A 27364-nucleotide genomic window follows, 5' to 3' on the forward strand; every position below is an offset into this window, starting at 1 on the left:
GTTTACTTCACATGTCTGGATGCACTCTGGATTGCATATGTTCTCTTGTACACGCTAGGACCTGGACTGGGGTAGTGAGGGAAAGAGCATGACCCTTTCAATTTATGTTATGTTAGTGGGAGAAATAAGCGATGTCATAGCCATTTCTCCAACATTTGAGCAGGAGATTGCGCCTTACACTATCTACCTGCCAGCAAGGTAGGAGAAACACCTCACCTAGAACTTCCTCCAAACATCTTGCTGCCTAGTTAGGCTGCCATACATCATTCTGGGCTGCAGTGACAGCAGAAGTCTGGGCTGTACATCAGTTTCCCATTACCACGGGGGGACCACACTGTCAGTACCGTAGAGTGATATACTATGGAGTCATTCTTGGGTCCAAAAAAATTCACAGATGTCTCCAACTCCCTCAAACCTAATGTAGGAAGGCAGGACTCTCAGTGCAGAGCCATGGTTAGAAGACAAAACAAAAGCTGACTGAGGGCAAGGAAAACGAGATCCTACACTTAGCTTCCCAGACCTTCTCAACTGAAATGGGAAGGAACATACCAGCCCAAAATGGCAAGCACAAAGCTACTGTTACCCAATCATGGCACCATGCTTGAGCACAGGATGAAAGGGTAGAACTTTTCGGTTCTCAGTTGCTTTGATTTAAAATGTGGCTTTTTGTGTACCAAGACAGGTGTGGTTTCCCAGCCGGCTTATAAACTATTTAATCAGTAATGCCATAAATATGACAATTAATAAGATGAATAATGCTCTTTGATCATAAGCCTCCTACTTCATTATGGTTACTAAAACAATCTGAGGCCATTGAAACCCTCTAACCTGATTACGTCTCCTGAAAAGCAGCATAACCTAGTCCATTAACATTGAAATTAAAATAGTGACCTCAAAGAGAAGCTCAGATTCATAACAGCATACTTGGCTTTAAAAGCAATTTCTTATGCACTGCTCTACTGATCAAATCAGTTCAATGTCTCTTTACTTGCAAGTAATAACTCTTTACAGGAAGCAGCCCATTTTTCCAGAATCAGAAAGCACGGCCAGATCTGCCTCTTGCAGGGAAAAGATGGGCAAAACTTGGCACTGGACTGGACAATTTCTACATCATCCTAACTGTAATATACAAGTACATTCACTTTTACAGGAAAAAGTCAACACTGCAGCCAATCACATCAAAAATATGGCCAAAAGCTGACCAGACAGCTCTGTATTTGTTGAGCATTCCCATAAAGTTTATTTCAAGATAGTTATTTCAAGGTAAGGCTAAAGGGGCCATGATCAGTTCCCATGAGCATGAGCTGGATTCTGCTTGGTTCCATTAGGATCTGACATGGACAGCGTGGTGGAAGCTGTTACCTGCATGCTGAGAGTTTCCTGTCTGTCTTGTTTTTGAGGGAAAAGAAGCACCACCACCCAAACGCAAGAAACTAGAGCAATAGAGGGAAGTTCTACTAGCCAGAAAACAAAGTGGTGTATTTGTTTGGAAAGTCTTGTCAAAGTAGGATTGAACCTTTAGTTTCTTCTTTAGCATGAGAAAATCTCATGACAAAAGTCTCCTGCCTTGCATTTTTGAAGAGCCTAAGCCAACCCTCACAGGGACCATGGGGCTACTTCTTATTTGTAAAATTTTCTGGTGAGGAGACTGCCTGGAAAGCATGGTGAGAAAGCAATCAGCACATGATACCAGAGCCCCAGGTGATGTGCTTAGAATATATTTATTAGTGAGGATGTCCAGCCACAAGTACTGATATAAAACACAGAGGCTTTTGCAGGAACCACTCCATACATTAGTTGTGGTTAAACTCTCAGCTGAATTATCACCCTTGTCAACATACTGATAGAATATCACCAATTGCCATGGTCAAAGGAGGTTGTCATCGGCTACTGTTTCTCTGTGGCTCCTGTAAATGGCTATATGTATTGCCTGTGATAACATAGCGTATGTTACTTCTACTAGAGTGGGGTCAATAGCAGTAAACCTTAGGGCAGAAAAGTGTATAAATTCCTAGGAAGAACAGTATCACTTGGGAGTTCCTCAGCAAATGCAAGATCTTATCAATTTTCTCGCCTAACATTTCTCTGCTTCTTGAAAGTTAAGCCTTCATGGACAGCCTGTGCTCACAAGAAATGGGAGCAGCCCAGAGCCAGTGTGCTCTCTATGTCCTAAACATCACATTCAATTCATCCAGTGCGGTCTACAAGGCTGTCACCACCATCATGGGTCCCCATTTTTGTTACCTCTCTTAGTTACTTTCTGTGCTCTTATATATTTAAAAAGCAAACAAACAAACCAAAAAAAGAGAAAAAAAATGGTTATTATGCCATCTCTGAAGTTAAAAAATTGGATTTAGCCAGCAATGTCTGGCAATTAGCTTCTTGAAATCAGATTGTAGATGAGAGATATGAGTTTTCATCTACTATATCTAAACATTTGGCATCCTTATTTTCCACAGTGTTCTAGGCTAAAAATGGTTCTTTCCAAACAGCCATGATGTGTCTCAATCTGGGGCTTGGAAATGAGTAGAAGTGTCAAAACTCTGAAGGGGAAACCTACTAACTTTACTTAACACATGTTGCTGTTATTGTCATAGCAGCCATCACCAGGATTTTCACTATTCCTGACATTCCTTCCTGCACAGGAAAGGAAATCCTTTCAAGAGTTGATAGTACATCAGATAATTAGGGATATTTTTAAGAGCTGACCGAAGTCTCCAACTCCAAGGCTGTTCCACCACAGTAAAGTTATGTACATCCATCTTAGTATATCACTGCCCTAATCATAGTTTCCCTTGGCATCAAGAATTATTTAGCAGATGGTAAGTCTGAACACTGATGCTATCACAGTTCATGGTCCTAGTCTTTCTGGCATGCTGACAGGAGGCAGAAAGCCCTCTTCTCTCTTGATGAACACCTCCTCGCAGACAGGGCACATACATAAAGAAGTAATGACGCACTGTTGGGTTTATCCTATTACTGAGACAACTCCATTTCAACACTTCAGTTTTACTTCCAGAATAACAGCGTTGAAGTTGAGGATTGGTGAGCTGTTTATGGTGACAACACTGAGGTCAGTGTCAAAGCAGCAAGACATCATACCTTCACATTGTCCCAGTGTCCCCATGGAACACACAGGCACTCGTGTTTGCTCATGGTGGCCTAGACAACAGCAAAGGCCAGACTCCTGCAGCTTGGTTACTAGTTAGACTTGTACCACTGCGAAGGATAGTAAAAAGGAGACTGAAAGAGTTTTGCTAAACTTTTCTACATCTTGTTCTGGCTGTCAAAAGAAGCGATTTTAAAACGCTTAAAATGGCTAAGAATTCTGCCTTCTTACGCTGCTTTATTCCCCTTTAGTTCACCTCTCCAGCAAAGACAGAGAAAGCAGCAGCATGGATAATTCATCCCACATTCAGGACTCCTAGGTCAACAGCTTTCAGCACCATCAGCCAACAGCTGTTATCTGACCTCTTCCCAGAGCATTAAGGACTGCACCTCTGGAGTAACAAACCAGGGAGATTTATTAGCTGCCCACAAGCCCTGCGTGCAAGTAGAGCAGTGAGCAAATAGGTTGCACAAGTCATTAAAAAATTAATTTGCTATATTTTACAAGCAGCTTGTAAAAGAATTTTGGAACTATAAAATTCTCCAAAGCCTACAGATTAAAGTGCTTCAAGAGTGTTTTAAAGATGTTCTTGATATTAAAGAATTGCCCTTTGTTTCCACAGATGTTACAACTGTGATTTGAGCGGCACTTCACACTGACCTAACTTTCATCTCATTAGATCCACCAGACTTTTACCATGACTTCAGTGAGGAGATAAGGTGAGAACTTAAGCTAATAACAAGCTTTTGTTGAAGCACAAGGGACAACTTGAACAACAGCGTTAAGAGGTTATCTTCCAGCCATCCTACTGCCTTGTAGCTGATACTCCATCAGGTGGCTTAGAAGGCCCTTTAATGGTCACAGTTTTATAACAATAATAAAGCAGATTTACCCCAATACATGTTGTCACCACTCAGGCTGTTGGTTCACTGGTCCCTGTTTGCTTCTTCTGTATGCTGGCACTGGGAGAGACAAGTTCTACTTCTGATTGGCGCCAGGAAGCCCAAAAGCCACAGGAGTAGCATGCCGATCACCGACAAAAAGAGCCTGATCCCAGCTCAAGTACCAATCCACATTTGGGATTATTAGAAGCGGAAATGTTGCCTGAGGTGTAACACACAATTCTATCTCAAAAAAAATTCCTGCTAGCTTCCTTCACACAACTCTGGAGTGCCTCATTCATTGGCACTGGTAGGCAGAGCAAAAGGAGCAAGGAGCAAGCACTGGCAGGCAGTGGGGCAGGTGAGCAGGAGGTCACTGGGCTGAACTATGGGGTAATCCTCTTTTGGGACCATCAGCCTAAAGCTTCAGCCAGAAGAAAAGGGGGCAGATAAAGACAATTGGCACCATTATACAGGAGGGGAAAGATGCCACTCCAGGAAAGATAAAAGGGATATAAAACCAATAAGAAAATGAAACCAAAAAGACAGTACTAAAAAAAAAGAGAGAGAGACAGAGGTCAAATCCACAAGAAGGTAGGTGAGTACACTGTTACAGAGTCATCCTGGCTGGTGGAAAGGGCTGCTGCAATATAACCCACAGCCTGCTGTAAAAACAGGAGATCAACAAATGTCAAAAGCTGCTGTCTCGAAGGTAGCACATTTCATCACCTGATCTCATGTTAATAACACGCCACTTTATTTGATGCATTGTTCTGTTTATCTGTATCAGTCCACTCACTCTTTCTTACCCATTTGTCTCTCAGTTTTCAGACAGTTGGAAGTGGCATATTGAACGACACTGAAAGCTGGTTTTGACGCTGAACTCCTTCCCTCATTACTGAAGGCTTTTCTGTGCTGAAGTCACTCTCCATTTTCCCAGTGATGGACATCTGGCTTAGTGCCATGGGTGCTCTTTCAGCTCCTTTCCTGCTTCAGTGATTTACAAGATTAAACAGAGCTTCATTATTCCTTTGATGTCCTTGTATGCCAGATAGGTTTGCCCCAGCTGAACTTACCAGGACTATTTGTATTAGGCTCTGATTTTAATTAGTTCCTCTATTTCGAGCTCCTCTTTCGAGTTCCTCAAGAGCTAAGGTGCTGTGTGTTCTTTTAGAAAGCCATAAAATGGCATTACTGCAAACTCACCTTCTGCCAGAGCAGTGGGGAGGGGAGGACTCTACCCCTTTTTGAGTAAAGGTTTGTTGGCAGCACTGGGCCCAGGAGAACTCCATGCATATAGTTGAGAAAAATGGAGAAACACTTTGCTAAGACATAACCTGCTTCAACTTGTACTTTTAATATCTGGGCTACAGAAAAACCACACCAACAGGCTATTCATGTGAGTGAAAATATTGCCATTAATTTTAGGTGCTATAAACAAAGCCTAATACAAAAGCAGGTAAAGACTGCTCTGTATGAGACCGTGGTGCCTTTTTTATGCCAGATGATCAGTATGAAACAGATTAGACCTAAACATAATTTGAAACTGTACACAGTGGTCATCTGAGACCATACACATCACACAGACTCATTTATCTCCAAGCCTTAGGAGGAATTTCTTGAAACTGTATATACACCTTCTTCCCTTTCTATATGCACAAATGCCAGAAAGCTCTTAGAGATGAAGACTCTCAGAGACTGTTTCTTCAGTCCTCTCTTTTGCAGCAAAGTCTTCCTGAAGCAGAACTAAACTAAACTATTTGTACAGACCTGAGAAATACCCAGGAGGTACCTCATGCTACTCCAATTTATTAATCTTTTTACACAATCCAGCCAAAGGACTGGCTGCTTTCTGGTCTATGAATAGGCAGAAATTGAATTCATTTCCCTTTCACCAACCTCAGATGCACTGGAACAAGAAGAAATTCTGGTTTGTTTAATTTCTGGGAGAAGGCAAATGTTGCTAGTTTAAAAAAAGCATTTGGGGATTGATTTTATTTTTTAATATGCATACAGATCAGAACACTTCATGTGCATATTCCTGTGCACGGTTAACCCATGCAAGTCTTGTGTGTGAATGCAGAATTCAGAATTAGTTTGGCACTGCTGGGATTCAGACCAGAGAAAGGCTTTCACATGGACTGCTCAGTTTTTACTTGATTTGTTTTCTTCCCAGACTAGCAGATCCTAAAGCAATTTCAGCACTCATTCTCCTTTCAGCACTCATGCTGACTGCTGCCTTTGAGCAGCTCAGCTGGGCTGCCTACTCCGCTGCAGATCTGATACCTATCGCCAGTAAGGTCATTCATACCACTATATATGTGAAAAGACCCACTGAAGTTCACGATGTGGGTAATAGCAACACGTCTGGACACATTAGGAAAAAGATTCATTCAAAATACGGGATTTTAATTCAATGAATTTCAGAGCCCAGCACTGTTGCTGACTCTTTGTGGTCATGTGCAGTGGATAGGACCCTTGAGTGCTCCTGGGCTCCTGAATCCACCTTGGCTGCACCCTGTCTCCTGTTGGGGTGAGCGTACACTTCCCCTTCCCAAATCTCTAGCTTCTGCTGAAGGGAAATTCCTTGGTACATAAGCCCAAAGGAAGCCACAGCAGGTCCCCATCCTGGATAACTGGGGCATGTGAACCCAGGGGACGCAAATCTAACGCGTAGGTTAAAGCTAGCCCATAGGACTGCAGTGACTGCACTTGTAAGTCCCAGATGACTTATTTGTAATTATATGCCTGCTTGACCTGGTTTTCTTGGAGCTACCAGGTATTAAAATGTCTCTGAACACAGGAGAATCATTTGAAGACCTCTGAAAAACTTCAGAGGTCTTTTAAGTGCAAGGATCTAGGCTATAATGTTGAGAGTACTGGTCTCATAGTTGTGCACTATTGTACAGTGCACAGACTGCTAGAAAGCAAGGCTAAAAGGGACTTACTAAGATCATTGGGGCTTAAGGTATCCCAGCTACCAGCCCACAGGATGAATTCACCCCACAGCACAAGTCCACCTAGTTTCTCCAGATCACGGGAGACTGAAATGACCCTTAGGACAACAGCCACAGCTCAGCTGCTACTTTCCCTATATACCTCTCATAGAGGCATAGCAGCTATTGCTGCAGGTAGGCGAATGAGGAACCAGGTTCCAAATCCAGCCCTCCAGACCCTCAGAGAATGGAGATTATGCTCAAGGCAGCGCTGATCACTCTTTACTAAATTTTATTTGGGGGACTCACTAGGGAAAGTATGAGGGAGAGCAGGGAAGAAGTGCTTAGCCCCTTCTCCATTCTCATTGCCTAGTGAGGGCTGCACTGCAATATCTGACAGCAAAGTGTCTGTACATGGCATAGCCATGCCTTATCCTTTCCCACCACTTCCTATCCCAATCCTAGCTGTATCCAGTCCTGTGTATATGAGTGAGAAGAGCGAGCAGTGCCTACACAAAGAGCTGGCTTCACCTTCGCTGCACATGTGCAGTTTTTGCTGGTGACCACTGTGTCTGTGCATTTGCTCTCTGAAGACCGCGATCCGTTACAGAGCTCTGCAGCTATTCTTGGATTTGCCACTTGCCTCTCAGGGGGATCCCTAAGGAGCTTATGGGAGGAACAATACGGAGTGCCAAGTGCAAAGGGAGGGCGCAATGCCCATCACACTGGCACAACAAGGACAGTTTTGTCCCCCGTGGGTCATCAGTCTAATGTGCTCCTTCTGAAGGTTCAACTGCCTGAATGCTCCAATTTCCTCCTGCTACCACATGTTTTAGTGGGCAAATATAAATAGTCCCAACAATATTATAATTAGTTGGTGAGTCACTGGCATCTCTGGAATGCAAACCCTGTGCTACAAACCGCAGGAAACTGGAGACATGCTGCCAGTTAAACACAGCCATTTCGGTCTGTAATTGTAGAGTACTAGTTTTACAACCCGTGCCTCTATGCTAAAATGCCCAAACATCCTTTAAAGAGCTACGAAAAAATACAGAGATCATAAATATACCGACATTTTGCTCATCTGTGCATGGACGTTTCATAGGTGGGGAAGAAAGTCTCTAGACTGCTGAAGTCAATCTGTAGTACAACCCATAACGCAACTTCTGCAGTTACTATACACATGGCATTTGCAACTACTTAGGAGATAGAGTCAGGATTTTGACATTCCCTCCTTGCCCCATTAAGGCCACCCAGTGTGGCTTGCACACACTTGTGTTATATAATGCAGCACAGTGGTTGTAAGCATCCCTCCCCAGGGTTAAATCATTCTTAGCATTTTATGGCAATCATTGCAAGTCATTCTTCACTTCCATTGCAGCTTCCCTCTGATGACAGCAGCCAATATCTGTTCAGGAGTGTTTTCTCCTATGGCAGATAATGTTGAGGACTAGAGCTCTGTCCATTTTTTAATTCTAGGAATCATCCAGATCCCTGCAACCAAATCCCATGTCCTGCAGGTCTATTTTAAAAGACAAACAATCCCAAAGTGAAGTTTTAGAACCTCAAGAAGCATAATTCATTTGCAATACCTTGATATTTCATGTGCTGTTTCACTGCTATATATTGGTTATATATGAAAATACGTAAGGGATTTATCTTCAGGGTGCAAAATGTTATCACTGTGTTGTCCTGCCTGGCTAAAACTAATAGGAGATCATGATCCTTTGTTAAGTGCTGATGAAACCAAAATGAGAAACTGGCAATATGAAAGGGATTAAGTGTTAGAGCTGCAATTTTATTTTGAATATTTCAAGGCAGCTGAATTAAGCCCTCTTTTGTTTTCATTTCTCTTCTTGATAAAAAAATAATATGGTACTAGCGTGGATGCTATGAGAATTTCATTTAAAGCATTAATATACATTGCTTTAAAATATCTCACTTTCCGAAAGAAAATCATGTTTGCCCTGGTATCCTAACCAGACTTCTCTCTTCTCTTCAAAATCCCCTATGTGTTTTCTAATGCATGCAGCATCATTTATATTCTGAATTTATGTGTTATGAACTGTTAAGCAGATACTGCTTCACTTCACCACTAAAATTTGTATCAGTAGTAGAATAAAGCCCTCTATATATCCTTAGCCCCTGCAACCCTATTTCACTGAGGCAGCCCTCATTGAATGCTATAGCTAGTAACTTCTCACTTAAATGCGGTGATACTGGAGGGTCATAGAGTGCAGTCCTCTGCTGTGAGAGGTAGCCCTGTCCATCTTTGTCTATTTATCTCCATTACTCCTACTTCACGGCTGGCTCCAGGACTTCATACCTCTGACAGCCAGAAAGCTTCCTCAAATGTCTTATCCGAATGTATTTCTTGGACAGTTTATATCCATTTCTTATTATACCCTTTGTCCTTTAGCTTGAGTGATTCCCTTGTCACCCTACCATTATTCCCTTGACATCTTTGTGGAAAGCGATCAATCATATCTCCCCCTTTCCACCTGCATGCTGCAAGATTAAACAAACCAAACTTTTATAATCCCCTGGTTGATCATACTCCTTCCAGCCCCTGAACCCATTAGTCTCTCCTCTAGGCTGAAGCCCCCTCTCCTGAGAAAAGGGGATCTGACACAGTTTTCTAGATAAGCTATAACCAAGGCCTGTCCAATCACCTGAACTCTTCCCCAGCTCCACCAGAGTTTACCTTATCCTGTAATGACCTTTGCCTTTTTCCGCAGCTGTACAGCACTGTGGCTTATGATCTTCTATTGACTAAGACACCATCAGTTTCCAGAGTATGAGTTTATAGCACAAATTCCTGTTATTGATCCCTAAGTGCAATAACAGGCCCTCTGAACTAATAAATTTAATCCCATGTCAGTCACTCCAAGTTTTTGAGGCCAACAATTTCCTCCTTCATAATATTCTGATCCCAACCTGTACTGTAGAAATTCGCAAAGAACGTAAGACCTACAACTGCACCTTGAGGAGTTCCACTCTTGTCTGCCCTCCAGCTTGATATTTCCTTCCTACAAACCCTGTCATTCTCTCCCTGCTAGCTAATTTCTGACTCATTTTACAAGTTTTATTAACTTTTAGCTTTTTTTACTTTAGCAACGATTTTCAATACAAAACTCCATCAAATGCTTTGCTGAAGTCCAGATGGATGAGATCTACTTAATTCTGTTTGTCTAAAGAAGAAAAGGCCTGTTTTTAAGGAGAAAATACCTGTTTCATCTGTTGGCTCTCTTCCAACTCATGCTGTGCTTTTGGATGCATTATTCATTCGATTGTGCATGGAGCCACACTCCCTACCCTCAACTTCTAACTTTACAAAATTCTAGGCATCTTCTACTTCTCAGTCCTGAACTGAACACTCCAACTCCTATAAGGCTGACAGAGCTGGGCCTGTTTAGCCTGGAGAAGAGAAGACTAAGAGGGGATCTTATCAATGTGCACAAATATCTTGAGGGAGGGTGTCAAGAGGATGGGACCAGACTATTTTCAGTGGTGCCCAGAGACAGGACGAGAGGCAACAGGCACAAACAGAAACACAGGCGGTTCCATCTGAATATGAGGAAAAACTTCTTTCCTGTGAGGGTGACTGAGCACTGAAACAGGTTGCCCGGAGAGGTTGTGGAGTCTCCTTCTCCGGAGATGTTCAAAACCGGCCTAGACTCGACCCTGTGCAACGTGCTCTATGTGACCCTGCTTGAGCAGGGGGGTTGGACTAGGTGATCTCCAGAGGTCCCTTCCAACCTCAGCCATTCTGTGATTCTGTGAACTGATGCCACTGGTTCCCTTCATCTCCCAATGTTTATCCTTTTACAGTTCATCTTATGAACTAGTCTTTATTTTTTCTGCTCTCTAATCTAGAGTGACTCAACTCACATTCACTTAACTGCAGACACACGGTAAAAGATACCAGATCATGGTATAACTAGTATATAAATAGGGCATACCAAAAAGGACTGCCATTGATGATGTTCTGTGTGAAAGGACTGCATACACCATCTGCTAGTGCATTGCACCAAATAGAAGGATAAGAGTTAAAACTGACAGAAAGATTTGTTTTCTCTCTGTTAACTCCAGTTCTGAAATCTTCTCCCTCCCTAGAGAAAGAAGAGGTTTTGAGAAGCATATTAATCCTGTGTCCCCTGCAGTCAAAATGAGGCTTATTGTAACATCCTCTCTGCGGGGCTGTTCTTTGAGTCCACCTAGAAACGAGCTTGTGCAGGATGCAGCTGTGAAGTGCTGTGTTAGGAGCCGGCTGGGCTGAGATCAATTTTGGCTGTCATTAAGCTTCCAAGTGGAATGTAAGATGCTGGTATTAACTGCAAAGCCTTGAACGGGTGAGGGCTGGGTTAGCAGAGGAAGAGCCTCCCTCCCTGTCACTGGTGAATCGGCAGAAATTCCAGAGATGAACTGCTCCCACCAGCACCAGGCAGCGGGAAGCAGAGGGTTGCTCTGCTCTGAAGTGCAGTCATACTTAGGGCAGAATATAAAGGCCCCTTAGCAACAGCTAGCAGCACAATGAAGCATTTTGTAAGAGGAAATACAGCACATGAAATGAAGAGAAGTTTTCCAAGTACTTTAACTGGGAGGACACAACGATGCTCTTTTGGAACAGGACCCAGGGGCTGTTGTCTTAAGAAAATGCTATGGAGTATGTAAGGAGTACAGAAGAAGCAGAATGACATTTAGGTCCCATGCTGACTATCTCCAGTGTCATAATGACCCTTAGCAGAGCCAGAACCTCAGCTGAACATTGTCCAGATAAAAGATAAACACTTTCTTAATCATCAAGAACAGTAAGAGGAATTATTTTTGGTTCACCATGTAAGAGCAATCAGATTACTTCTACAAAACCTCTTGTACTGGCAAAGGGTAACCAGAGATGTTGCTGTAGTCAATTACTGTAAATAGTCTTTTAATTAAGTCATTGCATGATATGACAAGCCTTTACACTTTATGGGGAACAGAGGATCCCTGGTATAGTAAACGACTGTCCTGTGCTATCACAGACATGTTGCAACAAGGGAAATTCCAATTAGATATGAGAAGAAATAAAAGCTCACTATAACAGTGATCAAACTGGAACAGGTGCCCAGAGAAGCTGCTGATTGTCCATCCTTGGAGATATTCAAAACTGGACTGTACAAGACACTGAGCAACCTGCTTTAATAATCAAATGGATCTAACTTTGAAGCAGTCCCAGCTTTGAGCAGGAGATTGGACTATATGACTTCCCTATGTCCCTTCCAACCTGAACTAGTCTACAATTCTCAGACTGCAAAGTCATCTCTTAAGCCAAAATGATGAATATTGAGTCGTTATCTAGGAAGCAAGTGGGATTTGAAGGTAAAGGGAAAAATAAGTAAGTAACTTTACAGAAGAGCACATGAATTACAATACCAGTCAGATAAACACTGACTACACATAGGCAACTATTTACAACAACAGTCTTCTGGAAGGGATCACATAGAAAATGCTAGTCTGAGCAAGGATACAATCCTCCTACTCATTTTGGGCAGCAGTTTCCACCAGGAATAGGTTCATTCAGAAATAGTAAGACTATTTGCTGAATAGTTCTACTGTTTGCATAGCCAGTGACAGGAAGACCATCAGAATTGGCTGCTACAAGATTTAGCAGTGGACAGCAGCTCTGAATGGGTATCTGGGGACTACGGGTTTAACTCTGAAGACCAGAAAAGATGTTACCACTCAGCATTATCATAGGCCTAGATGAAACCACACTGAAGCCAAAATAAGCTGTCTACAGACAACATAGTTGGAACTGGTATTTTGTGTAGTGCAAATCCCCCCGTGAAGAAACTCATAGTGAGTAGCAGAGCTGTCAGATCTTAGCCATTTCTACTCATAATCAAGCTGCAGAAGATACTCCTGCCTCCCACTGCCATGACTTAACTTCTGGGGTCAGCCACAGATATTCTCGGTATATCCTTGACAGGCAGATTTTCTCTGCCAACAGCTCAAACAGTCTTGTGTCTTGGGTCCCACAAAAGAGGCACAGCCCATGCATACATCTGACAAATAAATTAAATCCTTCATCTGGCTGGAAAGATGTATCAGAGCTTATAGAAAAGCAGAGATATCACCAGACCTGCTTTCCTCTTGATTTTTCACCAGTGTTTCAGAAGACAGAGTTCTTCTTGGGACTTTTCATCTTCTCTTTTTCTCTTGCATACACATATATAAGTATTTGTTCAGGGGTAATCATCGTTGCGCTTGGACATCTCACAACAATCATAGAGCAAATAAATGGATATCTAAACTAACCAGACATGGAGTATTCAAAAAAATTGTTGTCTCCGAGGCATACTGCATTCCTCTATCTACTACACTAAGCTCCACTGCCTTTTTAATTTGCCGCCATATCACAAGGAAGCTCATGATTAATTTGCTGTCAACAAATAACTCTTTTCCATCCCTGCAGTTTCTAGTGTACTTCTACATCACTGAGTATGTGTTGGACTAAGAAAATGCCAACTAGAAAACATGTAACGAATCAGAACATCTCATCAGAAGCACACAGTTATACCATTTCAATTCCCAGATGTACAAGAGCAAAGTGTGTCTTTTTACCTGGAATCTCATCAGTCTCCCCACTGGTGTGTTTGAATCGGTCTCCTTCCACATGGACATTTGGACACAGAACATCTGAAAAGCAAAAGAACCAGTAAAAAGTTATCACAGATAAATGCATCATTTTGTAAGCTATGGAACTAACAAAACCTGATTTCTTTTCTTTTTCTTTTTTTTTTTTTTAACCAACATTTCCACTGCAACAACTCTTTTCCCTGTCTTTATGCACCCTAATTGCCTTCTTCTACCCTGTCTCCTATCTCCAGACTGGACAAGACAACAAACACACTGTGTTTGGTTTTGAGCCACTGTTTGCTGACAGTCCAGTCAAGAAGCCAAACAGAATAGATGACCTGAGCCTTTCTCTCAGGTAGGACATTATTTTGGATCTCTCTCTTCTACTGATCCATACATAGGCTTGAAGGTAATAAAAACTTCAGAATATTGAGACCAGGATTCCACTCTCAGATTTGGTTGAATTTGAGCAAGATGTTCCAAAAGTTATTGAGTGGGAATCCATGACTTGCAAAGACAGGTGAAAAAACAGAGCAACCAGATGTACAATCACATAAACTTCCTTTTCTCAGGATACTAGGCCAAAAATATTCAGCTTGGTCCATTGGTGAAAAACTATGTCCTTGTAAACAAACTCTCTCTGGCTAACAGCGATAGTTCACAAACACATGAAATATAAGCAAAACATTCTCACAACCTTAAAGTCAGACAGAGTGGCAGGAGAGTTATTGGTATCATGGCGACTTCTGGAGGTCCAGCTGAGATTGGGGTACTGTCCAAACCTTTCAGAAAGGACAGCTCTTATTCAAAATACTCATGGCCCCTAAATAGATGAAACAAAGACAGGAAAGGGGATCCAAAGCACAGGATGATGAGGCAACTTTTATCATGTCAAGATCCTGTAATAGGTCAGTGTCAAAGACAGCAAGTGATGCCCAGTATTTTGCTTGTCAACACTCCTCCAGGACCATGACTATATTTACAGGTCTGCGCTCCCTGAGTTTGTTCAAGCAAAAAGCAACATTAAGTATCATTAAAACTCTGAAGAACATTCACCCTCAAGCACCGACTTCAAAAATCATGGAAATACCCAGACTTTGTCAGCCATTTCTCATGCTCCCAATTAGTGTCAACACAATTGCGGGTGAATGCTTTTCTGCAAAGAACTGTCCACCTATCCACCTCTTTCCTGCCATATATTTGAAGTAACATTTATCTATAATTTGTTTTCCTAGATCAATAGGTAATTTCACAGTTGTAAACAATGGGGATGGCTAGCTCCAGGAATCAGTTTAATGAGAATATAAAAATGTACCCCTGACTTCTCACTGCATGCACAGCCCCACATTTATGTCCTTTCCCTAATTTAAAGAACAGCCAGACGAAGACAGCCAAGTCCCATTTCTTCATTCGCCTGCTTGTATGGCGATACACACATCTTCTGCAGTTGCAATACCGATCCGGTGGTATTTCACATTATCTGCACCTGATGTTTAGTATCATTCCTCCAGTATCCTTCCTTGTTGTATTACTCAGCGAGCAGCAAGGGCTGGCTGATCCCTAAGTGATGGTGAGCCAGGAGCAGAGGGTGACCCCAGCCCAGGCAGTGCCCTCACCAAAGGGGCACAATCCCACAGGGAACCTTGAAGACTTCCTCAAAGCGTGTGTGAAAGGCCACCTTAAACTGTGTGTGAAAATACCTCCAAAACCATGGGACAAGAAGCACTTTTCTGAGGACGTTGCAGCAGTCCCTGTATCTCCCCTCCTTCTTCCTGACTCTCAGTAAAAAATCCAATATTCTACACTGTTTGGTTAAGCCTAGCAATGAAATCAGATATTTTCCCTGCTTCATTGTGCTTGTGAATTTATGGGCCACATTATTAGCTGCAGCTGAAGCACTCTCAGCTCAGTGGAGAGAAAGGGAACTGTAAAAGCCATTTCCCAAAGCCCCAAGGGCCAAAACCGGTTGAGCACATCCAGCCACCCCTTCACCTCACCAAGGAGGAGGCCAGAGAGCAGTCACTATCGCAAGTGTCCATTACCCAGGTCTCGTCGGTTCAGAGGGAAGATGCTTTTAGGACTAGAGACAATTTTGTATCAGTCCAGCAGTACAAAACTGTTTTCATGCCACTAAAGGTCCAGCCCTGCACAGTTCACCTAGGCAATTCATTTGTTAGTGCTTTTAGAGTACTTCAGTAAAATAGCTATCAGCACATTTTTGAGGAAAACAAGGCATGCATACTTCTCTTTGCCAAGCAGAGTCAAGCAATCTGATCTCCTTTGGATGGTTTTCAGGGGCACAAAACAAATGTAGCTGCTGCTTTTATAGATAAAATTCAGAATTCACCACACCAGGAGCCAATATGGATTGATAGAAATGACAACTTCATCTGAGTTTTAGCCAGAGATTTCTTTTGCTCCTTGCTGCCTGATGGTTTGAAAGCCAGGATATTTCACTCAAGCCTGCTTAACTCTTCAAGTTAAATAACAGGTGAAAACATGTTGTTATTCCCCCCTCTATCAGAGCTCTGCACGACTTTCCAACACAACAGGAAAGTTTTCCTCTTCTAGGTAAATCAAAGGCTACATGTCACCACCATCTGTCCAAAACTGCCCTATATGCTGCAGGCCTTCCAAAATCCTTCTCTCCCCCTAGACTACAATCCTTTTTATTTTTCTGATGTGTTGAACGCTTATTACTTTTATGGTGGGATCCCAAAGTCCACCTTGAGGGAAGGATATAAAAGGTCTTTCCCAGTGGGTTCCAGTTCTGCAATGGTAAATTATAAGTGAACACCCATGCCCATGTCTAATGCTTCCTTCCCCTTTCTTTCAAAGTGTACTTCTGTATCTCCACGCTAAACCTCCTCTATGTTTCTACAGCATAGTCACTTTTTGGATCTGTATCCATATTCTCACTGCTCAGGAAAGCCAGCTGCATGTCCCAGAGCCAAGCCAACACACAGTCCTATCTGCAACACTTTTTTCTATTATTTTTTTATCCCTGGTGGTTATAAATGACAAGTGTAACAAGGAAACAAAATAATATTAAAATGTTATTCAGCTGCCATAATAAATGGTTTCTATTTAAATTCTGTTACTTCTATTTCACGCAGCCATCACTTCATTCTAGGGTATGTTTCAGCCAAACTAAGCTGTTGTTGCTTCCAACTATATTGTTCTTTCAAGTTTTAAAAAGGATTTTTCATCTTTTAAAGCTCTGGTAATCATTAAGACTTGCAAGAGCCAAAGTTATGCCACCTCTACACCCATTCAAGACCAAGCTGTACTGACAAAAGATTGCTTAGAAATGTCAAAAAACATTTGCTCTGTGCAAATGTTGATACGGTTGCTTTAACTTCTCCATTTTTAGTTACAGCAAATGCTCTTTTGGTTACAGGCACTGATTCAGTACAGCACACAGCACGCTGAAGCTCCAGTCTCCAAACTGGAAGGCGTACAGTTTTTCAGTAAAATAAGCATCAACGAAATCAAAATGACAAAAAAACCCCAAACGAAGAGTAAAAAAATGGAAGACATGAATTCAAGACCCAAGAGGCGCATCTTTGTGTATCCCGAGAGATACACAAACAAGACTATAACAGGTCTCAGGCACTGCAAGGTACTTTTCATTCAACGGTAAACTAGTTTTGCTTAATTACAGATATATAAATTATCACTCCAACCTTTAATGACATCACACACCCTCCACTAGGTCAAATTAGAAAGAACCATGACTTCAAGGAAGTATGAGCTAGTGAACACCTTCTTATTTTAGTTCCTGGTTTGGAACCAAGACTATACAGCAAACCCATATGTTCACCCAAACTGACGGCACGACAAGCGGTGCCAACTGGCATTCAAGTTTAAGTGCTCTGTCCAGAGGTGTGTTTAGAGGAAAGACAGACCGGAGCTGTTCCTCTCCTTTGGCTGGAGCCTTTTCAGCAAGATCCTTGGCAAACGTGAACATTTTAACATCAAAGAAGGGTGCTTATGACCATTCCTTCTGCCACTGCCATACCAAACTCTGAGTGAGTGTTTGTAGATTTTTTCCAAATGTTTGCGACACTGAATGTCCAACATGTAAGGCAGAAAGGGTAATAAAATCCACACTGCAGCTACACCTCGTTTGTAACTATTTCAACATTTTGCAAAAGAGAAGATACACCAAACTGACATGAGTTTCCAGCCACTGATCCTTGTTGCATCTTCTCTGGCCATATTAGAAAATGTTGTAGTAGCTAGCATTTTCTTTCCATGCAAGTATTTTGTAAAATAAAGTTACTGCCTCAATCTTTTCCTTCAAAGTCAGCCAAAGCAATATGAGTTTTAAGTACATATTGTTTAGAAAGACTCAACTTTCTAGGCAATCCAGGTTAATCTGAATGACATTTTTGTTCTCAAAATCACGTATTATTCTATCTAACTTTTGCTTTCTCCACAAATTTTATCAGCAAAGATTTTACATTTATGCCCACATGATTTATGGAAATTTTGCATAGCATCAGGATTGCTATATACTCCTCTTGTAGTTGCATCAGAAATGCTCCTGTTCATGATGACTTTCCACTAACACCTGCTGTATGAGATCAGGCAGTCCTTAATCCATTGTAGAGTGTTACTTTTTAATTCAAATGCCTAACAGTAACAATGCCTAACAACAAAAGTATTATATCTACATAGTTACCATATCAACTGAGCAGTAATCTTCTCACAGAAAGAAATGAGTTTTGTTAGAGATGACCTCTTTTCCATAAAGCTATAATCCTTGAATAGGGATACAAACTAATTCCCATTCTGTAATACTTTATTCACTGGCTTCTATATTGATTGTTCTATTATTTTTCTGTGAGGAAGATCAGGCGAAATGGTCTATAGCTATACATATGGATCACTTTTCATTTTTTAATAGCAGTACATTATCATAATTTCAAGGTCCCATAGCTTAACTAGTGTTGCACTAGAAAGCTAAATGTTTTCCCAGGTATCTTTCTTCTCTCTCACTGCCCCTGTGCCTCCTGCCAGTCCATGCTTGCTGATGACAACGGCATCTTTTCTTGGGACAGCTGAAGAATTTCTCTGATAGACACTTGCTTCTTACAACCAGAAGGTCCATCCAGGGCTGTCACCTGTAACCTGTTCCTCCCTCTAGAGACAGATTCCTCAGCAGATGACTTGCTGAATGTAGGAAAACCAGCTGATTCTTGTAGTCTCCTCTTTCCCCCTTTTTTTTTTTTTAACAGATCTCCAAATTGTTCTGAACTGTTCTTGGCTCCCACACCAGGAAGAAAACTGAGAACTCAGCTCAGCCTTAGACTGGCCTTGGTGCTGACTCAAGGACAATGGTTCTTCATCTTCTCTGTTCCAAGGCTGTTGGTGATCTTTACAGATAACCGCAGATACACAGAACTGAGAGGAGATTTGAGTCCCACATCCAGGACTTGGTTCTTCCACCCTAGTCTCTGTCCTCCCTTGCTGCATCTTACAAGGTCTGAAACAGTGGGGCAGTAACTTAGTAGCCCTTTGATCAGGTATATGCTGCAGCAGTGGCTTAAGTACAAAAAAAACAGGAAAATGCCGTGAAAGAATTACTGTGGTCACGGTGGCCACTGAATCTCAAAGAGAAATGGATACTGCATATATTTAAATAGTTTAGTCTTTTCCAAATGTCAGAGACATTTGCTAATGGAAAATAATGTATCCTGAATCCTTTCAAAAAATGATGATGCATCTTCTAGTGATTATGTGTCTGGTAGAGTATTACACTGGTAGCGTGTCTAGCAGAGTCAAAAGAGAGAAATACCTCTTCTGGGTTGTGATTTAGAGCATGAACCTCATTAGCAACACTTTATCGCAAAGTGCTTAGTTCCTCTAGCAAGAACACCCTCTCGGGGATGTCCTGTTCATGGTCAGACTGCGATCTTTGCAATGCTTCATTTCAGAGGGATCACACCAACAAATGATGCAGTAGCATCAGGGCATTGAGAAACTTTCACCTAAACTGAGCTATCTCTCTTAGCATCCGCCATGGCTGTCATAGACACCAATTTTAAGATGTGTTGAAACACTCTTTGGAGACATCTTTCTCTGCACTGAGTACAGACAGAGCTTGTTTTACACTAGATGATTTACTTAATTACTTTACTTACAATTACTTTACAATTACTTTACTTACTTTACTGAGATGATTCCCATCATAAAAATACTCCAGATCTGAAGGAAGTGGGGCTCTCTCTCCCATGCCACGTGATTGAAATCCTTCCCTGAATCCTGCTCACTACTGGACAAGCTGACTTGGTAAGTTTGAGCTTCTTGGTCCAAGGAGGCACAATGCAGTTTTCTTAAACTGATCCGAGTACTGCAGCTAACGCCTTTTCTAAAGCAAATCATTCTGAGATCTGTTTGATGATATTGAATGATTTAAGCCTCACTTTTACGTATCATCCTTTAGACTATTCCCTATGAAGCTATCCTGAAGCTGTCAAACATTTTAAAATTAAAAGCGACAGTACATCTCACAGAATATATGCACTGTGAGAGACATGTCAGTAGAGCAAGTCAGCCCAGAAACTTTCACTGGCATTAAATTAGCATTAATAACATATTGATGTGAAACTGTAATAACAGGGCTGTGAATATGGAAAAGAACAATGTGAATGATCTGATAGTTTGACTCCCAGCATTTTAAAAGAAAGTCAAGGAAAGGAATAGGAAAAAAGAAAAGCAAAAGAGAAAGAGAAAAGAGCAAAAAGATAAAGCAAGAAAGCAAGAAAGAGCAGAGAGGAGAGAAAGAGAAAGAAAAAAGGAAAAGGGAAAAGGGAAAGGGAAAAAGGAAAAGGAAAAGGAAAAGGAAAAAGAAAGAGCCATTTTGTTAAACACAAAGATTTGTTTATGATCTATAAACATATAAATTGATAAATTATTTTGGACTGTAATGGGTTATTAAATCTACCAAACTCTCCCTAGAAGATAAGTGAGACAGATTCAGACCATGAGGCACTTTTTTCCTTGCTGACTTTTCCTTTTTTCCTTTTTCAACCACTGGACTAGTCTATGAGAGGAGGACACAAGGATCTCCTTTCACTGCGAATCCCAAATCTGACCTGTATGTACGTCTTTCTCAGGGATGTGCATAGCTTGGTGAGACCCTACAGGCAGGAAACCCTTGGTGCAATGATACGGAAGAACTGCCTTGTCCCTGAGGCCAATCTGAACAGCCGTTTCTTAAAACCTCCTTTGGAAAGCAACTTCTCTCATTTGGCAAATGTGGTTCAAGCCACGGCACCGAGCCAGTGACACTTGACCAGGAGTATTGTGATCCCACTGCCCATCAGGGCTTTCTATTGAGGAAATCTCCCCCCGTCACGCAGGGTGAGAAACACGAACTCCGGCTGCCTGCGCTCCATCCTTTTGTCCTCGGGACTCTGTTTAAACAGTTTCCTCATTTTCATTTTTATTCCTTCAAGAATAACTAAGCCCTCAGCTGCCAACGATCCCTTCAGGGACTTGTGTATAATGAATGCTGAACATGTGTAGCTGTCAAGTTCTACAAGAATAAAATGGAGAGGTGAGAAGAGAAACAGAGGTTAAGGCAAACAATATTTTTTACTATGTTTTGTGTTTTTTTCCCAGACCAAGAATTTTAATATTCCAGAATTTTAGCAGCGCCCAGTGCATTGCCAGAGTTTCAGCCGCCCTCTGTATTTCAGTTTGCCTTTCCCGCAACAGAGAACCTCCACCTTCTCTTAAGAAGCATGATGTTCCCAATGTAAAAATTGAAGTTGTTTCATCCCCTGACACCAACCTTTACCCCACCACAAAACCTACCTATAGATAAGAAAATAGTCTGGTAAAACGTAGGCTTCATTAAAACTCTCATATCTCCCAAAAATTTAGACCAGAACTCAATACATTTGCAAGAAATTAGTTTTCTTTAGCCAGTGCCCAAAGATGAGTTCTGGATCTTGTGTGGTTTTCAGAGCTAAGCAATAATAACCTTGCAAGCAAGAGAGATTTCGGGGATTTGGAGAGGTGCAGGACTGGCTGCATAGAGCAAGCTTTCATTTATTAGCAGTTAAGACTGCAAATTTTTTTCTACATTGAAACCAATTTTCCCATCAAAACCTAAACTAAAAGGAAGGGCCTGGTGAGAATTTTTTTCTTAAAAGTTCAGGAGGTTTCATGAAGCCAGTTTCTCAGAGAAGCTTTCCCAGACCCCACTGGCTCTGCAGCTGGTTGATGCTAAAAATGACTCCTACATAGCGCTACCTTTATTTGTTCTTTTTTCTTTTTAAAAAATACTGTGCATATACAAATACGAAGCCTCAAAATCCAAGTTTTCTTTTTCTACTTTTTAAATATTTGTCCTTTTAAAAATATACCTCCACATTCTGCCCACAGTCACTGAATACTGCCAATATTCATTGTCAGATGTTCTTTCCTTACAAACGAACTGATCCTTGAAGTGCCACCCACCCCTGAAAACAAATGCACAAGGAAGAAACCTGGCATATCATTCACTTCATCTATAGCGCTGGCACTGACAGTGTAATGACGCTGCAATTGCTTCTATACTAACATTATAATTTGTAGCAAGGAGTAGGTAAAACCGAGCATCACAGCAATTATATCATTCCATCTTGCATGTTTAATGCCTAATATAATTCTCATTTCCTTTCTGAAATCACACTGTCTAGTGCATTGTGCAGTTTAAAGTAGAGCAATGCTAGGAAAATGAACTATTAACAGCAACGGCAGCCGCGGTGGATTCTTCCTGCTTCCTCTCAAATGATGTCTACAATGATTCTGGATGAGGTTTGCATATGTGCACACCAAGGCGCTCTATCACTGCAGCAATCGGGCTCCTAAATGCATATAATAAATGGACAGAGAACAACAAACGCTCCCCAGAGCATAGCTCACAGAGTGAGCAAACAGCCATGGCCCAGCCTACTCCCCAAAATATCACAAGGCTGGTACACCATCACTTTTTTCCATTGCACCATTATTCTAAGGATGCTGACTCGGTCCCACATCACTGTAGCGGAAGCGTAGATGCTTTTGGACAGCAATGATCTCAACTGCCTCCCTCCCCTTTTATCAGCACAGTGGCCGGGAAACATGGTGCCTCAAGTACAGGCGCAAGCACACATTTTGTGCCCTGTTCAGTAGCTGTCATATTTCATGCAGAGGACAAGTTAAGCTACTACTATGTAATACACTCTAGAGACTACTCACACCATGTACATTTAAGGTCCCAGGCAAGAGAATGGTCTTCCTAGGCTCCTTTTGTAGAGCTTAGGAACAGAGAAACAAGTGCTCCTTCAGAAATTCAGTAATCCAGAACAGGAACCCAATTTAGGTGTCCTGATTCACCCCTGAAAAACCTGGTCTTTCCATACTCATCACAGGGAAAATGTAAGGACACATGGTTCCTAAGTTAGACATCCACCATAGGCCCTGCAGTTACGCCCACCTGGTTAAAACAAGCGTGTTTGGATGCTCTTCTGGACTCTGAGGCCATGGCATGGTAAAGTCCATGTCTATGCCAGCAAAGGGTCTTAGACTCCAAAACCAGGCAGCTGCTGACCATGAACAGCCCCTGGCATGTTTAACTGCCAAACTGGGCCCTAAAAATATTCAGCAAGAACATTCGCTGACCGGGGCCAAAAGTCTACCAGAAACCATTCTCAACATTTACGAGCACCGATGAATGTATTACATTGCCCAGGGATGCTTCTGGCCACACTCAGGTTTACTAGTTTAGACACAGCCTGTAAATACCATCCTTTGGTAAGAGCTCAGTAACATAGATCAAATGGAGCCTCTTGGGCAAAAGTGCTAAATTTATTTTATGGTCACATGTCACTTTTAAATAAATTAAGTTCAAAGAAAAAAGTGGGAAGGGGCTGTCTGAAAAGCCCAGAGATGTTATATCCTGTTTAAATAGGGACGGAGAACTTCAGAGTGTTCTAGTATTTGCAAAACACTTGAAGTTCCTTTGAATTTAGTGACAAATGACTAAATTGTTCTTTTCCAATCCTTTACTTCTGGTTGCGCCTTACTTGCCCCAGAATTGAGGACATAAAGGTAAAAAATACTGTTTTCCCAACAAGTTTTTCTGTTTTTCCTTTTTTTAACAATCCACTACATGTTTTAATTCTCCTTCCCGTCTGCCCTGGATCTTAATTTAAAAAGGGACCATCCTACTGCAGGATGAAGTGACCAATAAAGTGATGATTACCCAACCCCAGTGACATAGGGAACACCAAACAGCCCAATAGCTCTGTCTCCAGGCCAATCCTATACTCTATCCTTCAGCCCATCTTCAAATCTTCATTGAAAATTAGACTCTCAAATTTTAGTGAAGACCCATCTCTCCAAGAGATGCCCACCTTGCATGACTCACTGATAGCCTGTCCCTCTCTAACACACCCACACAAATGCAAGAAACTCTTTGGACTGCTGACAACAGACATATATTGTCAAGAGGACTGACGTAATTAGCACCATTTAAGTGAGCAGCATACAGAATTAATTTGCACGTGCTCCCACGGGAATAAATGGCACTATGGGAACTATGAATATACCATCAGGCCGCTGCGCTTCCCAGCTAATTTGCTTGCGTCTGCCCCTAAACAAACACAGACTGCGTGCCAAGGAGCCTGTAGGCAAACAGGGCAAGGTTTTGAGGGAAGCAATTAGCAGCTGCAGGGCTTTTCCACCCAGGCTGCTAGTGATTGCTATCCCGGGACACATGTCCCTCTCTTTTCTCTCTGGTTGACCCCGTCATGGGAAAGAGGTGAGGCTCCACCTTGCTAAGCGCGCTTGATCCTAGCAACCCGCAGGGTTTCTCTTGAGCGGCTAGTCATCGCCTCAGCAGACAAATCGCCATGAACATGGCATCATGCTGATGTCCTGCAAAATATTCAACGGGACGACAGCACTGAGTTGAGCGTGAGCACGTCCTGCGGGCGCCAGCAGCCACAGGGACAAGCCCTTCCCCAGCGGGTCCTCCATGGGCACAGGCAGAGCACATCACTCCTCGGATGATCTCCTCTTTGCTTTCTTTTTCTCTCCACCAGAGACGTCACCAATCTGGCTCCCTTGGGTTTCATTGCAGACTGAGCAGCTGTGTTGCTTCCAGCCCCACCACCGTGCTCCTCGTGGCAATTTTGGCCATGTTGCCTGTCTGCACTTTGCGGGCTCGAGACAGCAAGGTGCTGCAAGGCTGAGAAAGCGTCCTGCTCGCCCCTGCGTCCCAGGCCAAGAACAAGGTTAAAGGTGCTGCTCACCTGGCCACAGGCAGGCAAAGCTACCCCGCTTACCAAAGTGGTGATCCCTAAAGGTGCAGGACGGAGAGATCGGTACCTCGCTGCTCTCTAGGGATGCAGATGAGGATGAGCAGCTTGTGGATGACAACAGAAAGCACTCCAGGAGACACCATCTAATCTGCTGACTTTCATTTGGCTGCAGGATTGCCAAGAATCCCAAAACTACATTGTCCTCTCTCCCCTCTCCTCCCTCACAGAGGTGTTTCTGTTCCCAGATCTTTTCACCATTTTATTTCTTGTGATCAAGCTCCTCTTTGCAAATACAAGCACTGTCAAATCTTGCATGTTCAGCATGACACGTATTTATCTGTCCCTCCTCCCACCGTGCCAGTGCCTCAAATGTTCACGGGGTGATGCCACAGGCCACCTCTGCCCTGTGATCCCCCCGCGCTGTGAAGCGGACCAGCCTTATCTGCGATCTCCGAATGGCCTGCGCCGGGCCCCGGGGTGATGGAGGCTGCTGCACTCAGCGCAGGGATGTTCCTCCCGCTGGGACATCCCCCGCCAGGGAATTTCGCTGGAAGACATGTTCCCAGCGCTGGTACTGCCTGGCCTCTCCCCCCACAGCCAGAACCTTGTACCGGGGCCAAATCTGTCACATCTTGATAACTCCAAAACCTGAGTCTGAAAATATATGTATACATCAGAAGGCGATAATAATACGATTGTGCGAATGTCCCACTGCAATGGCAGATTTCACATCATCCTGGAAACGACCCCTCCTTTTTCTCCACCGACTCCTCCAAGATCAAAGCAGAGCATGCTCGGCAGCCCAGGCAGGGAGCAAGTGGTATCTTGGCCGTTCAGCCAGCGTAGCTGCGCTGTTTGAAGTTTGCAGCTCCTAATTCAAGAGCTGAACTAAACTCAGGCCTTTCTGGTCTGGAACTGATGCAAATTTTTCCCTCTGGCTTTTGCTAACCACAGGTTTTACTTTCTGTTTTGGTCTCCCACAAACTCATTCGATGCAGATTAACTTCAGCTGATTTTCATCTGGAAATGGATTACTGTTATAATTGCTATTTACTGCTTTTAAATCAAACAGTAAACAAAACACAACGGTAGCTCTTGTCTCGTCCTCTGGAAGACAATGTTCTTGCAAGGGAGAGGCAATGGCCAGACCACTGAAATGTGTGAGCTTTCCCAAAACTCTGGGATTCACCCCTGAAGCTCTGTGTAGCTATTTGCTCAAACACTCAAAGCAAAGCAGCATTAGTTCACATGACTGTCAGAAAATTAACCTTGGTGGGTTGGTTGGTATAACACCAGCAAGTCATCTCGACAATAAGTCAAATCAGAGCCTGAATTCCTGCATCAGACTTGCTGTGAGAGTGCTTCTTTGAGGAGGGAAAAAAACCCACATCGTCCGCACTGAAGGTTTTCAGACTTTAGTCTGCAGTCTTTCAGGGGTCTCTGGACTATGTTTAAGGGGTCTGTGAGCACAAAAATTGAAAAATCCAGTGGTCAGGAGGCTTAAATTTGCTCGACCGCAGACCGCAGCTCTGCTACACAAAAGCTTTAGGGTCCACAAACCAAAAAGAGCTTGGCAACTAGTAAGGCATCACCAGCTGTTTCTTAAATGGCTCCACTCTAATATGGGTCAATTCTAACATCCATCACATGTAATGAACAAATAGGACCTCCATGGTCCTTAAAAACAGCTGAGCTGAAATGCCTGTGCTTTACACTTCTTTAAAAACTTGTAGAGATTAATACTACATGTGCAAGCATTGATTATAGAGATGGGACGAAAAGAATCTCCACTAATAGGATCAGATCTCTCTTACTTTCTTTCCTGCGCTATTAGACAAGTAACACACAATCAAAATTTTGCCAGCAGCAAACCTCACAGCAGAAAGATGGAAGCAGCAGTAGCAAAAAACCTCATATAGTGATGGCTGCTTTTAGGACGGACTAAAACACTGTAAAATGCCACTGACAAGGCAGAGAAGGTGTTTCTGTTCTGTTTGGCTTTTAAAGTAGCAATTCTGTGTTTGTCCTGTAACTGAAACAACCGAGATTAAAAATAAACTCAGCGTGCAGCTTGCCTAGGCTGGCTCTCACTGAATAGGAACATTACAATATTTCTGCTATAAAACCCCATCAATCTCGCTTGCGCTCAGTATTCATGAAGAGCAGGTTCCCCAAATGAGCCCAGCAGAGTGATATGGTCACAGCTCCTGGTGCCTGCTGGAGGTACGAGCAAGACTATCCAGTATCCTCACGTGTGCTGCAACACCGAAACAAGGGTTTAGAGTCTTCTCATTTGAGCGCTGATAAAACAGTGAGGTCCCCAAGTTAGAGTTTACAATTTATTCTAAAGAACAAAACCTGTGCAGACTGGAAACATCAGTTTATTTGTTAAAGTTGCTGTTAAACAACAAGAAATCCAAGCACAACGCTCCCTTACTTCACAGTAACTCCAAAAATGAATGAATTAGAAACAACTTGGTTCAAAGCCGGCTTCTTTTCAGCTGATCAATAAAT

At 42.5% G+C, this 27364-nt stretch overlaps 1 protein-coding gene across 1 annotated transcript in view; it reads right to left on the minus strand.

Annotated features, from left to right (window-relative positions):
• COL22A1 (collagen type XXII alpha 1 chain) overlaps nt 1-27364 on the minus strand; it is a 236601-nt gene that overhangs the window by 150091 nt on the left and 59146 nt on the right. The window contains exon 4 of the mRNA XM_026113713.2: nt 13533-13607. Coding sequence (XP_025969498.2) covers nt 13533-13607 — 75 coding nt within the window. The remainder of the gene's footprint in view (nt 1-13532; nt 13608-27364) is intronic.

Source organism: Dromaius novaehollandiae, chromosome 2 (genome assembly GCF_036370855.1).
Source record: "Dromaius novaehollandiae isolate bDroNov1 chromosome 2, bDroNov1.hap1, whole genome shotgun sequence".
In the NCBI taxonomy this organism is placed as follows: domain Eukaryota; kingdom Metazoa; phylum Chordata; class Aves; order Casuariiformes; family Dromaiidae; genus Dromaius; species Dromaius novaehollandiae.